This window comes from Emys orbicularis, chromosome 9 (assembly GCF_028017835.1).
Source record: "Emys orbicularis isolate rEmyOrb1 chromosome 9, rEmyOrb1.hap1, whole genome shotgun sequence".
In the NCBI taxonomy this organism is placed as follows: Eukaryota; Metazoa; Chordata; order Testudines; family Emydidae; genus Emys; species Emys orbicularis.
In genome coordinates, this window is record NC_088691.1 from 69,046,712 (window position 1) to 69,061,753 (window position 15,042).

General features: G+C 43.0%; 1 protein-coding gene across 1 annotated transcript; it reads left to right on the forward strand.

The window, feature by feature from the left end:
* Window positions 1-9,982: 9,982 nt before the first annotated feature.
* On the forward strand, window positions 9,983-10,480 carry KCNE4 (potassium voltage-gated channel subfamily E regulatory subunit 4). Its single transcript, XM_065411318.1, has one exon. It carries the CDS (start codon window positions 9,983-9,985, stop codon window positions 10,478-10,480), a length of 498 nt encoding a protein of 165 aa, XP_065267390.1.
* Window positions 10,481-15,042: the final 4,562 nt, after the last annotated feature.

A 15,042-nucleotide genomic window follows, 5' to 3' on the forward strand; every position in this document is an offset into this window, starting at 1 on the left:
ATACAGTGGGCCTTATGCTCATGGGTGCCAGGTTTGTATAATTTTTGGTGGTGTCCAGAATGGGTCCAAGCAGAGTCCTCCTGTCCATTGGACGGACCAGGGCAACCGCCCCGGGCCCCATGCTTTGGGGGGCCCTGCGCTTCAGGGGGACGTGGGGTCCCGAGCGGCCTGAGGAGCTAGCGGAGGGGCTGGTGCCGGCAGCAGCGAGCAACCCGGCCCCAGCCTGCCCCGCCAGCTCCCAGTGTCACTCGGGGGAGGGGGTGGAAGCTGGAAAGAAGTGGGCAGGGACTTGGGGGAAGGGGTGGAATGGGGGCGGGGAGAGGGCAGAACAGGGGATGGAAGAGGTGGGACGGGGAGTTGGGAGAAGGGGTGGAGTGGGGGCGAGTTCGCTTGCTGCTGCAGGCGCCAGGTCCCCCACTAATTCTCCAGGCCACCCTGAAGCACGGGGCCCCCCCAAGCATGGGGCCCAGGGCAGTTGTCCTGGTCCATCCTATAGACGGGGCGACTCTGATTAAATATAAGCCCAAACATTGGTAGAGCCGGGCCCATGTTCCTGAATATTGGTGGAGCCCGGGCACCACGGGCCCATATGATTCACCGCCTATGCTTATGCTGTATTCTTTACAGACCCCAAATTCCCATTTAATTCAATAGGAGTAAGGCAGCACTGCACTAATTGATCTAAAACATTGGCCTATTTACAGTTTTCATGTTACAAGAAACAGTAACTGAGTTGGCTGGCTTTGGTTAAAACTAAGCAACAACTGTCTCTTTGACTTCAGGGTATTTGATTTCCCCAGTGATTAATTTCCTGTCTATTTTTTAAAATCTTTTTTGAAGTATTATAGGCCATGAGAATTCCCATTGTATCTTTGCCAATAAAGGGCAGTTCTAAAGCCACTGGATCCCCAGTCCTTACCATATCATTTCATGGCTTGTGTGTAATATAGCCTTATAAAGTGCATCAATCCACTTTTCTTCTGTCTTTGTTATAAATGTTATTTCTAAAAAAAACACCAAATAACCATGCTTGGCTTCCACTGAGCTAGCAGAAGTGAAAAGCAGAAGGGATAAGTGCAATCAGATTTGTAAATGAACGATGACTGCAGAACAAGAAATGAGCCAACAGGAACTTGTTTTGTTTGAAGAAGACAAAGTTGAGTTGTAATCTAAACTCAGCGTGAGGGCTTGTTGTCTTCTCTACGGGTTAAATTGGCGCTATTGCGATCGATGCAGTGGCATCGATTTAGTGGGTCTGGTGAAGACGCGATAAGTCGATAGGAGAGCACTCTCCCATCAACTTCAGTACTCCACCTCAATGAGAGGCAGAAGCTATATCAATGGGAGACCATCTCCCATCAACATAGCATGGTGTAGACACCGCTGCAACTTGATCTAAGCTACGTCGAATTAAGTTACATAATTTACGTAACTTAACTAGCGTAACTTAGATTGACTTACCTCATTAATGTAGACAAGGTCTTAGTTTCAGTTATCTATTTGGACAGCAATGTACTCATTCATTTCTGAGGTCATTTTTCCCTTTCTGCTGTGAAAACCTTAACTTTCCCAGCAGAGTATTCTCAAAGTTCTTGTCTCTGTCACTCAAGGATTTAAGTAAAGGACTCAAATGTTTTGAATACTCTTTAGCCCCATTATTTCTTTCACTTGCTAAAATGCTGGCATAAGCTGTATTTCTGAGATCATTGAGGATCTTCAGAACAAAAATGTAGAGAGCTGGAGCAGATGCTCATCTTTTATGCTTAAGAGGATTCTTGAAAACTCAATCTCTTTATCCACAACCTGTTGGGAAAGAAGCCTTCCCCAGTGTCACATTACGATGCTGATTCTGAGTATGTTAGAATCAGGAAAGCTTCACAGGACACGTGCACGTCCCATCATAAGACATCTTTACACTGATGGAAGTGAATATTTGTACCAGATTCCTGTTACTAAAAGAACAGAAACTTATATTTTGTTTTTCTGCATGAGTTTGAGACAGAAAAAGTCCATCTCTAAAACTAGGGGAGGATAGCAGCCATCTTAAATTCTTTATGTACAGAAAAATAACAATAAACAGTAGGTGCTATGCTATTAAATCAACTTTCTATTGCATATATATACACCGCTACCTCGATATAACGCAATCCGATATAACATGAATTCGGATATAATGTGGTAAAGCAGCGCTCCGGGGGGGCGGGGCTGCGCATTCCGGTGGATCAAAGCAAGTTCAATATAATGCGGTTTCACCTATAACGTGGTAAGATTTTTTGGCTCCCGAGGACAGCGTTATATCGAGGTAGAGGTGTATGTGTGTATATATATAGAGATATATATAAGAGCCAGTGATTTTTTTTTTAAATCACATTTTTTTCCAGAAAAAAAACCAGATTTTTTCATTACTTTTGTTCTTTCTAAAATACTGCTCTTAAGTCAAACACCTAAGTGCAGGAACCTAATCTACCCCAAAAGGCTCTGCTTCCTGCTGGGAAGTTAATGTAGTATCATTAACATGGCGTACTGGCCATGTCTACACCAGACTCATTTGGGCAATTTTTCACCACTACCCTACCACGTGTAGGAAAGATAGTGTAGAAAGCCACTGCTTTTTTAACCGCCAGGTTGACTAGAACTACCCTGAGCAGTGTTAGAGGACACAGTGGTAAAAATTGTACTGACTCCATATTAGCTACCACCAGTTAAGAATGATGGGTCCTAATTTTCCTTGTAAAGACAAAGCCAAAGAAACTAGAGTTCCACTCACCCCATGGTGATTCTGGAACAGTGACAGGTAGTTCTAAACACTGTTTTGAAAATTAACTGTAATTTTATTTTAATTAAATAACAAACCAAAAAATAAACCCAACGTGGAAACACAGGACATGTGTCACACTCTACTCTTCTGTCAAACTGGATTGTGTTGCCTCCCTTCCTATCTTGACGTCTGAATATTCTGCACATAGATTGGAAGGTATTCAGGGCAGTGGCTGTGTCTTTTATATCTATTTGTCAAGTGCCTAGCACACTGTTCCAGGGCCGCCCAGAGGGGAGGGGCAATGGGGCAATTTGCCCCAGGCCTCGGGCTCCACAGGGGCCCCCACGAGAGTTTTTCGGGGCCCCTGGAGTGGGGTCCTTCACTCGCTCCGGGGGCCCCGGAAAACTCTCGTGGGGCCCGGGCCCCCGGAGCTTCTTCCGCTCCGGGTCTTTGGCAGCAATTTGGCGGCGGGGGGTCCTTCCGCTCCGGGACCCGCTGCCGAAGTGCCCCGAAGACCCGCGGCGGGGGGTTCTTCCGCCCCGGGACCCGCTGCCGAAGTGCCGGGTCTTCGGCAGCAATTTGACGGCAGGGGCCGCCGAAGACCCCAGGCCCCCTGAATCCTCTGGGCGGCCCTGCACTGTGCATACTATAATATAGAGACATTCTTAATGTAGTTATTTTTTGTTTTTTTAAAGACAGAACACTGGAAGGCTCTGCTGATTTTTAAAAATATATTTTGACTTAGAGAACAGAAAGTTCACTGTATATTGTATGAACATTTCAGTTGTTTTATCAGATCAGTATTAATGCTGCATTTTACCAGTTGGTGCTATGAACACTGGGCTTGTAATGTTTGCCTTTAGCAGCTATTAACTGGAAAGGAAGTCACTTCTTGTCAATGGGTATGTGTGCAGCATTGTGGATTTTGCTGTAGGAGCAGGTGATTATTTTGCTCCAGAAAAGGAGGCGGGAAAGGTGTGTGTGTGTAAGGAAAAAAAGTTATACATTTATATGGTATGATGAGAGACAACTGAGAGAGAGGGAAAGTTACATCGAAACACAGAGCAATGTGAGAGGTGCTCTGATGTTAGATGTGGCAGGTTCATAATGGTTTTGCACTTTTATGCAGCAGTTCAGTGTCTTTTCAGGAAAGGATCTCCAAATGTTTTATTGCATCATGTCCTCATGGCAACTTTGAGAGTTTGGCAGCTATTATTATAATATCCATTTTACAAATGGGTAAACCAAGGGAAAGACAAGGGAAGTGAATTACAATTAAGTTAATACATTTCTGAAAAATTCACTTTATCGCTCTAGGCAAGACAGGGCAAATGGGGATAACACTCAGGTGTCTGCCTGACTATTACACCCTGTTCCAACCATTAGACCAAAAGCAGACTATTTTAAGATTAAGATCTAAGGTTAAGATGGCTTTTTTTCTCCTACGCACTCACAAGTTTCAAGAGAGATTGATGAGAATAGCTTGGTCACTTCTGCTCTGACATTTGCTTTGGATCAGATCCAAAGCCCATTGAAGTTAATGGAAATTGACTTCAGTGATCTGGATCATACCTTTAGACAAGCTTATGCTTTCATGATGGGCCCAAATGTCAGCACACATGTTAAAGTGACAGGTCTTTTTTAAAAGGAACAATCAATCAAACATCAGTGCTCCTTTTGCTTTCCTCTTCCAGGTGTCAGATACCTCATGATCACCAATTTTAGCTTAAATGAAATCATATATGTAAACTCAAGATACTAATTATCCTTTACTCTCCCTTCTCAGTTGTAGTATCCAAATGTTCTGAGCCACAATTTAGTAAATATTTGTACAATGAAAGGTCTCCCATTTCCTCTTTCAGCTGTAGATATCTGACCTACCATCCCCATTAAAGTTCCACTGCTTCTCACAATACTCCCCTGACTCTCTTCCCTTTCTTTCACATCAAATTTAAAATGATTGCTTCAGAGAAGAAAACCATTAGAGAAATTTGTACATACGCCATATGGACTAATGGGAGTTTAGGGTGCTTTAGCAGCTCATGTAATCAAGCCCGGGTAATTATGTAACAGCAGTCTTTCTGACTTACTAGATAGAAACCGGCACATAAATTCAGCACTGGGAGCACAGTGATCCCCAAAGGGTTAAGTCTGTATTTTCCACTTCAGCCTGCAGCAACTTGTCTGGTTCTCTGGGGGAAACTGCTTGCTGCAGCTCACGTTGTACTGATAATGGATTCTGTCTGTGCCATTTCCCTTTCTCCTCTCTCCTAACCTTTATTTTGAGTGTGGATTCATATTCTACTATCTCCTGGGCCTTGCTGTCTTTGTCATCAGATAGATACCCACCCATGGGGATGCTGTGAGCCTTAATGAATATTTGAGTCCCTGGATGAAGGGTGTTTAAAGAAGAGCAAAGTCTTGTTGTTATTCTTAAAGATATGCCACTTCCATTCAGGGACGGCTCCAGCTTTTTTGCCGCCCCAAGCGGCGAAGAAAAAAAAAGAAAAGGAAAACCCGATTAAGCGGCTGCCGAAGTGCCGCCGGAGAGGAAGAGGGAGTGAAGGACCCACTGCCGAAGTGCCGCTGCGGACCCGAGCGTGTCGCCCCAACAACAGATGGACTGCCGCCCCTTTCTATTGGCCGCCCCAGGCACCTGCTTTCTTCGCTGGTGCCTGGAGCCGGCCCTGCTTCCATTCATGTTACTTATTGTCACAAAAGACTCATTAGGATGTGAGTGCCTTTCCTGGACTAGCTGCTCAAGGCAATCCGGGAGAGGGGTGGTGACCTTTTCAATGTGTTATAATTTTTCTTGATTGGCTGGCCATTCCTCTCTTCTCCTTTGGTAGCCCTGGAAAACTCTGGGGGATGGAAATAGGAGGGGCAACAGCAGACTGTTCATAAACTAAGTTTTATAGCTCATGCTGGGAGTAAGATTCTCCTCATGACAAAGATGAGTGAAGATGGATAATAACTAAAGCTGTGCAGGAGCCAGAGCTGTTGTTTCCACAGGAAATTCTGTAATTTGTGCAATTTTTTTCTGTTTTGAAATGGAACAAATTTTTTTTGAAATTTCCCTCAAAATGAAATTCTGGAAAAAAATGTTTTGGGTTGATCAAAAAGTTTCATTCTGATTTAAATTTTATAGAATAAAAATATTGAAATGAAGTCATTTTGAAACAAAAACTAAATGTCCCCTGTCAACCTTATGAAAATGATCCATTCCAGTTTTTTTCCAAACAAAACTTCATCAAAACTGACATGACACTGTATACTGAGCACCCTCAATTCCCACTGGTCAGTGGGTGTACACTGCTGATTTGATGGGAAAGATAAATTCAGGCAGAAATTGTTCAACCAGCTCTAGCAACAGTTGCTAATTAAACAGTACGATGTGATACCTCTTTAGGACAAGCCCCATACTCAGACCCAACTCCCACTAATGTTAGTGCAATTTTGGATTCTATATAAGCTTTGTATTCAACAAATAACTTGGAGGTACTTCCTGTTTCTGAGCTGATAACAATATCCTGGGTTTGATCTTGTAGGACAAAGACAAGGATTTAATTATTACTGTGTAAAGACTGAGGAAAGCCCCCTAAACTCACTATTACTCAACTGGAAGGTGTTCTCCATCCTCTTACCCCTGCACGCTGATTGCTATAAAATCCACTGCTGTAGTGCTGTGAACTCTCATCCACAAGCCCAGAAACAACCTGGCCATCTAACATCTGACATCATCTCCACCATGTCACCCTGTTACCCAGCCTCACCTCAGTGTCCCTCTACCCCTCTTCTTTACCATTTTGAAAGGGGTTAGTGTCTCCTCCCCTAGCAAAAATGGTTCTTTTGAAATTTAAGTGTATTTAATGTGGGGTCACATGGTGTGACAGATGGGGGAATTCTGTGGGCAGCAGCCAGTCTGAGTAACCATGGTTACAATGGTTTTTCAGAAATACCCATTCACTCATTATGCACATCCATTCCCCTCTCAGTCAAAATTCAAAGAATTGCATAACTGTTTGGGCTGTGGTACCTGCACAGCTTTCTTGTGCTCTGACTGGCTGCAGCAATTTAATTCAGTATTATTTTACATACCATTTCACCACATGGGGAATGGGAGGCTACGGAGCAGGTGCAAAAGGGAGTTCTACCTTCTGCATATGATGGAGCTGGGCTCCATGCCATGTCTGCTAGCGCAGGGAGTGGAAGCTTGTTGTGATGGGGGAAGATTGGGGACTGGACAGTGTGGGACCATGATAGTTTAGGTGGAATAAGAGGCTACAAGTATGTAGGTAGACACAGTTCTCTGCACTGGGGGTTCTCACATGTCCCTGTTTCAGTTCAGGAGCTGGAGCAGTGACTGCAGAGGATCTGAAGAGCTGCCCTTCTCCCTGTCTCTGTGCCCCCCTGCCCGCAACTACCAGTTGGTTCCCTGCACAAAGCCCATTTACTTGGGCATGGGGAGGAGATTTCACCCTGCTAGGATGTATTGCACTGGGCCAAATGTTAACCTTGGATGCATCTTTGTGTCTTCTGTCCAAGTCCATGGAAGTCTTGCATGCTCATCTGAGGGAAAAATATAACCCACAGGCTTTAATGTGTTGAATTCTAAATTCCCACAGCCAGGTGGGAGGCCTATTGGGGCAGGATATCATCTAGCCCTCTTGGCTGGGAGGGAGGTGGCTGTGATATGAAGCTGACAGGAATATCAAAGAAAATCCTCAAAGGTAACCAGACAACTGGGAGTCCTGCACTGATAGGCATTTAAGCCCACTGTTATGTTAGTGCTTTCTACTCAGTAATCTGTAGGGAACAGGGAGGAAAAATGCAGACTTGGCAAGAGGGTGCTGCAGACAGATTTTGTCACATGAAATCCCAATAGACATTAGTCCAACATCAACATCTCCTGAGCTATCATATGGGAATGTGTGAGGAGAGAATAAAATCAACATCCTAGAGAGCAGATCCTCAGTTTCAAGGGATGAGGAAGGGAATCCTTCCTGCTGGTTTAGTCTTTCTAGCTATGGGCCTTATAGAAAAAGGAAACACATCAAAGTAGAAAATGGATAGAGCTTGTGTTCCGTGTCACCTGGACTTAAGAATTTCATTAAAAATCACTTTCCTTCTCTGTACTTTGGCTTACCCACTTATAAAATGGGTATAATAATATAAACCAATATAGCGTAGGGATGCTGAGCGGACATGATGCTGTAAAGCATTTGGAGCCTATTGAAGGAAGCCACAATTTACTGTGGAAAAGTTCAGAACCTACAATGGGGAAATTCCACAACATTGGTAAAATATTGTCTGGAACGGAAGTGTCCTGTTACATAAACATACTTGAAATGATCCACTATGGGAGACATTCACATAATATGCCTGGGGCCTGTCTAATCAGGCTTTGTATGGGAGTGGGGGTCATGGGGAGGTGAAATTCCAAGATGCAGCATGGGCCTCCTACCTCCTACAGCATGTACTGGAGCCTATGGTGGCATAATAGTCACAGGCCCCTTGTGCCACTTATAGGAGATAGTGGTTAGGTTCAATTGATCAGTGCAATTGTAGGTTCTGTGGACTCACTCACTAGTCTGCCCCCTGTGCTATCCTCCATGTTGGGCTATCAGGGGCTGGCACAGAGACCTCTATGCAGGGCCGGCTCCAGGCACCAGCTTAACAAGCAGGTGCTTGGGGCGGCCAAGGGAGAGGGGCGGCACCTGCGGCAATTCGGGGGCGGCAGGTCCCTCACTTCCTCTAGGAGCAAAGGACCTGCCGCCGAACTGTCGCCGCCGATCACGGCTTTTTTTTTTTTCCCAATTGCCGATCGCGATCGCGGCTTTTTTTTTTTTTTGCTTGGGGTGGCAGAAATGCTGAATCCGGCCCTGCCTCTATGCACCCTGATTTCCATGCAGAGTTACAGAAGCACCCTGTAATGGCAGCCTAGCCATCGGTTTCAATGGTGCAGAGGGCCTATCACTAAATCTCTGCTTCAGGGTGAACATGACCCTGTAATACTGAGCATTATTAGCTTACTGATCCTACTGAAAACTACCATTTATACACAAGGGTGTTTTACCGAGAAAGGTTCATTCAGGATCCAAGACCTGATTCTCCATTGCCCTGCTCCTTGTACAAAGTGAGAGCAAAGTAGGTGGATGCCACCACCATTCCAATGTGGAAGCATTTTGCTCTCCATTTGTCATGGTTTAAATGACTGCACCAGGTTCAGGGCACCAGAGAATTTGGCCCCCCACAGACTTCAGGGAAAGCAGTAACATTGCACCTGGCTGCAGCAGGCCTTCTCCACAGTGTACTATAAAACCGTGAATGTATTTTTCTGTATTTTATGACAAAGGGGTTTATGATTAGCAGACTTTTTGTTACGTACAACAGCTTTCGGTGTTCAAATTTAGTTCAATTTTTGGGGGGGGAGGGAACAGATTTGCAACATGAAAGATCTGGCGCTGTGCTGGTTAAGAAAAAGTAACTCTGAATTCCCAACCCTTTTTCTTTTCACAGCTGTCAAGAGTTCAGTGGGTTGAACTGCAATCCTTTGAGTTCATCTGTTGACTCCAACCCAAAACTATTATAAACTTTGCCTCCAGGACACGTGATGACACATTTCTTGAGAGACTATATATTCTGACTGCAGCAGAGCAAAGTTTTCAGAATACCCAGCATTTGGCAGAGGAAAGATCTCTTGAGCTTTGTGAAGTAAGGAATTATTTGCACAGTCACGTAAGTGGCTCACGTCTCTTTTCTTTCTCCCACACCATTCAATGCAATAACACTTCTAACTTTGTTTTTCCTATTGAAACACTGGCAACCAGCAGAATTGCCAGTTTCAGTTACATAAATGTGACTCGTAGAGTATTTTCCACTTTTACTCATAATGCTAAATGTCCATATTTGGGTTTTGTTATATTTTAAAGTTGTATTTATTATAATTTAATATTGTGTGCTCGCTGTATAATACTCTCTGTATTTAAATGATCTTTCATTAGATTAAAAGATTATTTATTGCCCAAATACTGTAGACTATGCAAACTTCAGTCTGTTGGGTTCTGCCAGCTTTTAAAAGATCACACTGTGAGTGACAAAGAACAGCCTGGGTTTTTAATTCATGCATGTCTATAGGGGCTTATTTTCAAATATCTGATCTGGAGTTTTGATACCTAACACACATGTTCTCTTCTAGGCTTAAATTCTGGCAAAAGTGCTTTGATGTTGAAGATGGATCATACAAACATGACCCAAACCATGTTGACTGCTGAACCTCAGACTCCAGAGAAGAACAACAGCAGTGGCAATGAGTACTTTTACATTCTGATTGTCATGTCTTTCTATGGGATCTTCTTAATGGGAATAATGCTGGGCTACATGAAATCCAAGAGGAAAGAAAAGAAATCCAATTTGCTTCTGCTCTACAAAGATGAGGAAAGGCGTTGGGGAGAAGCCATGAAACCTCGGCCAACCGTGTCAGGACTGAGGTCCGTCCAGATCCCCATGATGCTAAATGTGCTGCAAGAGAGTATGGTACCATCTTTATCATGTGCTGTCTGCTCCATGGAGGGAAGCAGTGTGAGTTCGGAGTCTTCCTCACCTGATATTCACTTCACCATTCAAGAGGAAGTGCTGGATGCTGAGCTGGGGGAAGCGTCAGAAGCCCTTCTCAATGAGAGCAGTGAAGGGTCTTCAGAAAACATCCACCAAAATTCCTAGCACTTGCAGGCCTTTGAAAAGCAGCCCCATCAGCTAGCAAAAGAGTGAGTGGAACTAATGTTAAGATCTTGCAGTTTTACTTTCCTGCTCAATGAACTCTCAACAGGTAGCTGTGCTCCAGAGCCTAATATGTTCTTGAAAGCTGGCAAGATGAGGAATCAAAAACACAAACATCAAAGTGAAACTTAAAAATTAGTTTTTTAAAAAACTAATTAGAAAATTGAATGCTGTTTTTTTACTGTAAGTGCTAAGAACATGGAGAATATTTTTCTCAGTAGGTAACTATTACTGATATATCCTCTGCATATTTCAAAATTCTGCAAATGTCTGGGAAATGTTGAGAGTAGTTATCCAAGTGTAAGTGACTAGTTTTGAATCATCATTGTTAATATCCATTCTCAGAGATATGTGATCTACTAGAAGTATTTTTACTGTGTTTCCTTCTGTCAAGCCACAGATCACTGCAGTTTTACTTGAAGATGCCTGAGATTTCACATGACCAATTAGAAATGTGCATTTAGCAATATAAATGTGATTGCAAAAGTCAGAGATCTTTCAGTGCAAAACACGTTAAAAGATCTTTGCTACAAACTGTAAGAGCTAGACATGCTAGCTCTGCTCTATTGCACTGAATTGAAATAAATGGTCTTTCATGGGTATAACTCAGAGCAGAATTTTAACTATTAAGGGTGAAACCTTGGCCCAACTGAAGTCAATGGCTATACTCCCATTTGACTTCAAGGGGACCAGGATTTGACCCTAAGCATTCAGGGCGAAATTCTCCATTGAAGTCTATGAAGTTGTGCCCATTTACACCATCAGAGAATTTGACCCTTCTACTGAAGTCAATGTAGATAAACATCAGGTTGCATTTTTTGTCTGTTCCTTTTTCTTTCACTATTGGCTTGCATGTGGCACATGCATTTCTATATTGTGATCAGTAATTTTTTTAAACCACTGTTGTAACACTTTTCCTCATCAAATGGCACTGTGGTTTTACAAATGCATTAGCTACTAAATTACTTCATTTTTTTAAATAAGCAAAGGTTAATATTGTATCAAAGTATGATTTTTTCAATCATGCATGAAATTTTATTATAACATTATGCGTAGATTAGTTCTTACACAGGACAGCAAAGAACTGAAATCTTAAAGCATTGCATAGGAATATGCTTATAAAATGTTCCTGCATACTTCCTGAGTTAAAATAGCTCTGTGATTTATCCATTAGCATTAGAGCTTGAGAGACACTTTGAAAAACATGAACACAACAGCAGAAATTAACTGAGGCAAAAGCCCTCTGTACTTCTGCCGTTTAGCAGTGGGAGCTCTGTTTTCACTTTGAAGGGTTAATATAATGTGAGACATATCACTTCAGCCTTCTTATACAGCAGGGGATATTTGTGGTTGGAAAAAGCTCTATTGGGCACTAGGGGCCTGATCCAAAACCTCTTGAAGTCAGTGATTTTCTTTCCATTGACTTCAGTGAGCTTTAGATCAGACCATATAAAGCTTTTGATAGATTTACTCCAAAGGGGGCTGTTTAAGTTTGTAAGAAACCAGATTAAATTTTGGCACTTTGCCTGGAATCACTTGAATCCTGAAACTTTCCAACTGAGACTGACATGTGAGTTGTCACATTTTCCATTGCTTTCTCCTCCATCCTTTTATTTTAGTATAAATGTATTTGTATCTGTAAAAATGGTGTATATACTGAGTTGTATATAATTGTCTTATATATTTATAGTTTATTGTTTTTATTGGCACTAATTTTTATTTAAATAAAGAAACACCTTTCCTGGGAATAATGTTTGTTCACTACTCCAAACAGATGTCCAGTAATGGGTCTTTTTCTTAGCTTCTTGTTTAATTGATTTCCCATATCTCTATGTGTGGAAGGAGATAGTGGACTGAACACAGAACTGGGAATCAGGCATTCTAGGTTCTTTTTCTGACTCTGATATTATCTTGAACAACACATTCTGTCTGCACCTCTGGAACCCCCCCCCCAAATGGGATAGGAATTCTGTACCTACCTTTTGCAAAGAGCTTTCAGATCCACAGATACTACGACTCTAAGTGGAAATTTGTATTATTTATTACTATTACTCTTGAAGGAGGGGAGCTGGTCAGAACTCTGGAGTTAAGTCAGGGTCCTTTGGTAGGCTTGAGGGAGTAGATCAGACCTGGCCATCACACTCACCCTCAGGCTAATAGTGCATCAGGGGCCATTGGTATCTGCTGAAAGTTGCACTGGAACTGGGGAGTTTGGAGAGGTTTCCCCTGTTAGGTACGAGTTAAGTAAAGTTCCAGCTTCCATATTGAACCATATTGCAGTGTCTGGGTCTCATTGCTTCTGTGGCCACATCAGTGAATCTGATGAATGACTTCTGACAGCACTGGAGATAAGAAAGAAAGGAAAAAAATACAGCTCAACTTTGGCAACAAAAGTTTAGCTTGTTTCTGGGCTTAAATTGCGGTACAATGAATTGAGAAGTAAAAGAAAATATACAGTGAGTAATATATATATATATATATATATATATATATATATATATATATATATATATATATATATATATATATGGGATCTCTTTACACTGAAGCCAGCTAAAAAATGTGAAGCATAATATGACCACTTTGACAAAGACCTGATAGACATCTAGCCTATCCTGGTACTGTGCATAACTAGGGGGGAAATATACTCTCTAGTTTTACATTTATCTATTTCCTTTGCTTTTGTTCTTTGTTTAAATTAATACTTAGATTTGCCGAGGAAAAAGCTAACAAACAAGCATCTAGCTTAAAAAGTTAATTGGCAATGACACAGGAAGAAAAGATGTTTCACAGACTGCTTGGTGACCTTAAGGCTACCATTCGTTATTGTTTCAAAATAAAGGAGGCTGTGTTACTCTTTACAAACTGTGAACTAAAGAGAGAATATTTTCTCAGTTTAGTTAGTTTTTAAAGCCCACAGGCAGCTAGAGGAAAAAAATACTGATTTAGTTATACTCCTCAATGGTGTGGATATTTCCCACAAGTGAATTAGGTCAGATTCATGGCTAATATGCCTGGGCTGGAAGATAATGATAATGGCTTGTAATCTGACCAAATGTAGAAGGTTCTAGCCCAACACACCGGTTATTTACATACTCCTCTCTGAAATGAACATATTAATTAGGCACACATTTCATGGCAGCAGTGTATGTCATCTATTTGCTGGATTAGCTAACAGGAGTCTCTTTGATGGAGCCATACATAGGGAACAATGTGCGGTTTTTATTCATAAGCTAGCTCAGCGATCACCTGTTGAATAAAATACAGCAGCAAGTTCAGCATGTGGATTTGTAATGCTCCTTGATGGATGTTGGGACCTAAGGCCAAAGAATGGGTTATACTCACCCATATAAGTAATTCTCTCATCTGCAACAGATACAATCTAGGTAATAATTAAGGAGGAAATCCTGCCCATGTCTCTGCCAACATAGAGAGCCCTGCCTGGAGCAGTGCTGCTGTAGGTCTACTGCACAGGGACACAGGATGTTTGCAATCTGCACAGGCACCATACGCTCCCTGCACATCAGGAGTCCAGCTCTGCGGATACTTCCTGCTTCCAATTGCCTGGGGGGATATGAGGATAAAGCTATAAATTAATCAAGTCCATTCTCCTACAGGCTGGGAAGGATGGAAACAGAGATTAAGAGAGACTCTGAATGTTATTTCTATTGTTAAACACATGGTGCTCAGATGCGACTGTGATGGTGACCACATAAGTACCTGCATAAATATATTATTCCAGAATATTTGATACACAGGCCTCAAATATATTGTTCTCTTAAGAGTGTAATAGAGGCATCCTCACCAGGGCCGGCTCTAGGCACCAGCAAAACAAGCTGGTGCTTGGGGCGGCACATTTTTAGGGGCGGCATGGCCGGCGCCAGAATGCCGCCCCTAAAAATGTGCCCCGGCCGCCCTAGCTCACCTCCGCTGCTGCTGCCACGGCGCGCGAAACAGCTGATTCACGCGCCGCTGCTCCCCCTCCGTCCCAGGCTTGAGAGCCTGGGAGGGAGGGGGAGAAGCGGCGCCCGCGCCGCAGCCACTCGGAGTCTCCCCCTCCCTCCCAGGTTTGAGAGCCTGGGAGGGAGGGGGAGACTCTGAGTGGCCGCGGCGCGGGCGCCGCTTCTCCCCCTCCCTCCTAGGCTTGAGAGCCTGGGGGGAGGAGGCAGGGAAGGGGATTTGGGGAAGGGGCAGAGTTGAGGCGGGGCCGGGGGTGGGGTAATTAAAGAACGGGGGGCGGCCAAAATTGTTTTTGCTTTGGGAGGCAAAAATCCTAGAGCCGGCCCTGATCCTCACCGATGTTTTCAGTCAAGATAAGGTATAATAATACTTTGCCTTTATATAGAATATTTCACCCAAGAATCTCAGAGCATTTATAAATATGAAGGAAGCCCTGCTCTGAGGTAAGTAAGTGTTATTATAGCTAGGCAAAATGAGGCACAGAACAGCTCAGCAATTTGCCCAGTATCATAGAATGAAATGATAGCACAGCTGGGCCATACAGT

Bases quoted from the DNA above. Each gene is read 5' to 3' on its own strand.
- KCNE4 (XM_065411318.1), top strand. From the start codon at position 9,983: ATGTTGAAGATGGATCATACAAACATGACCCAAACCATGTTGACTGCT.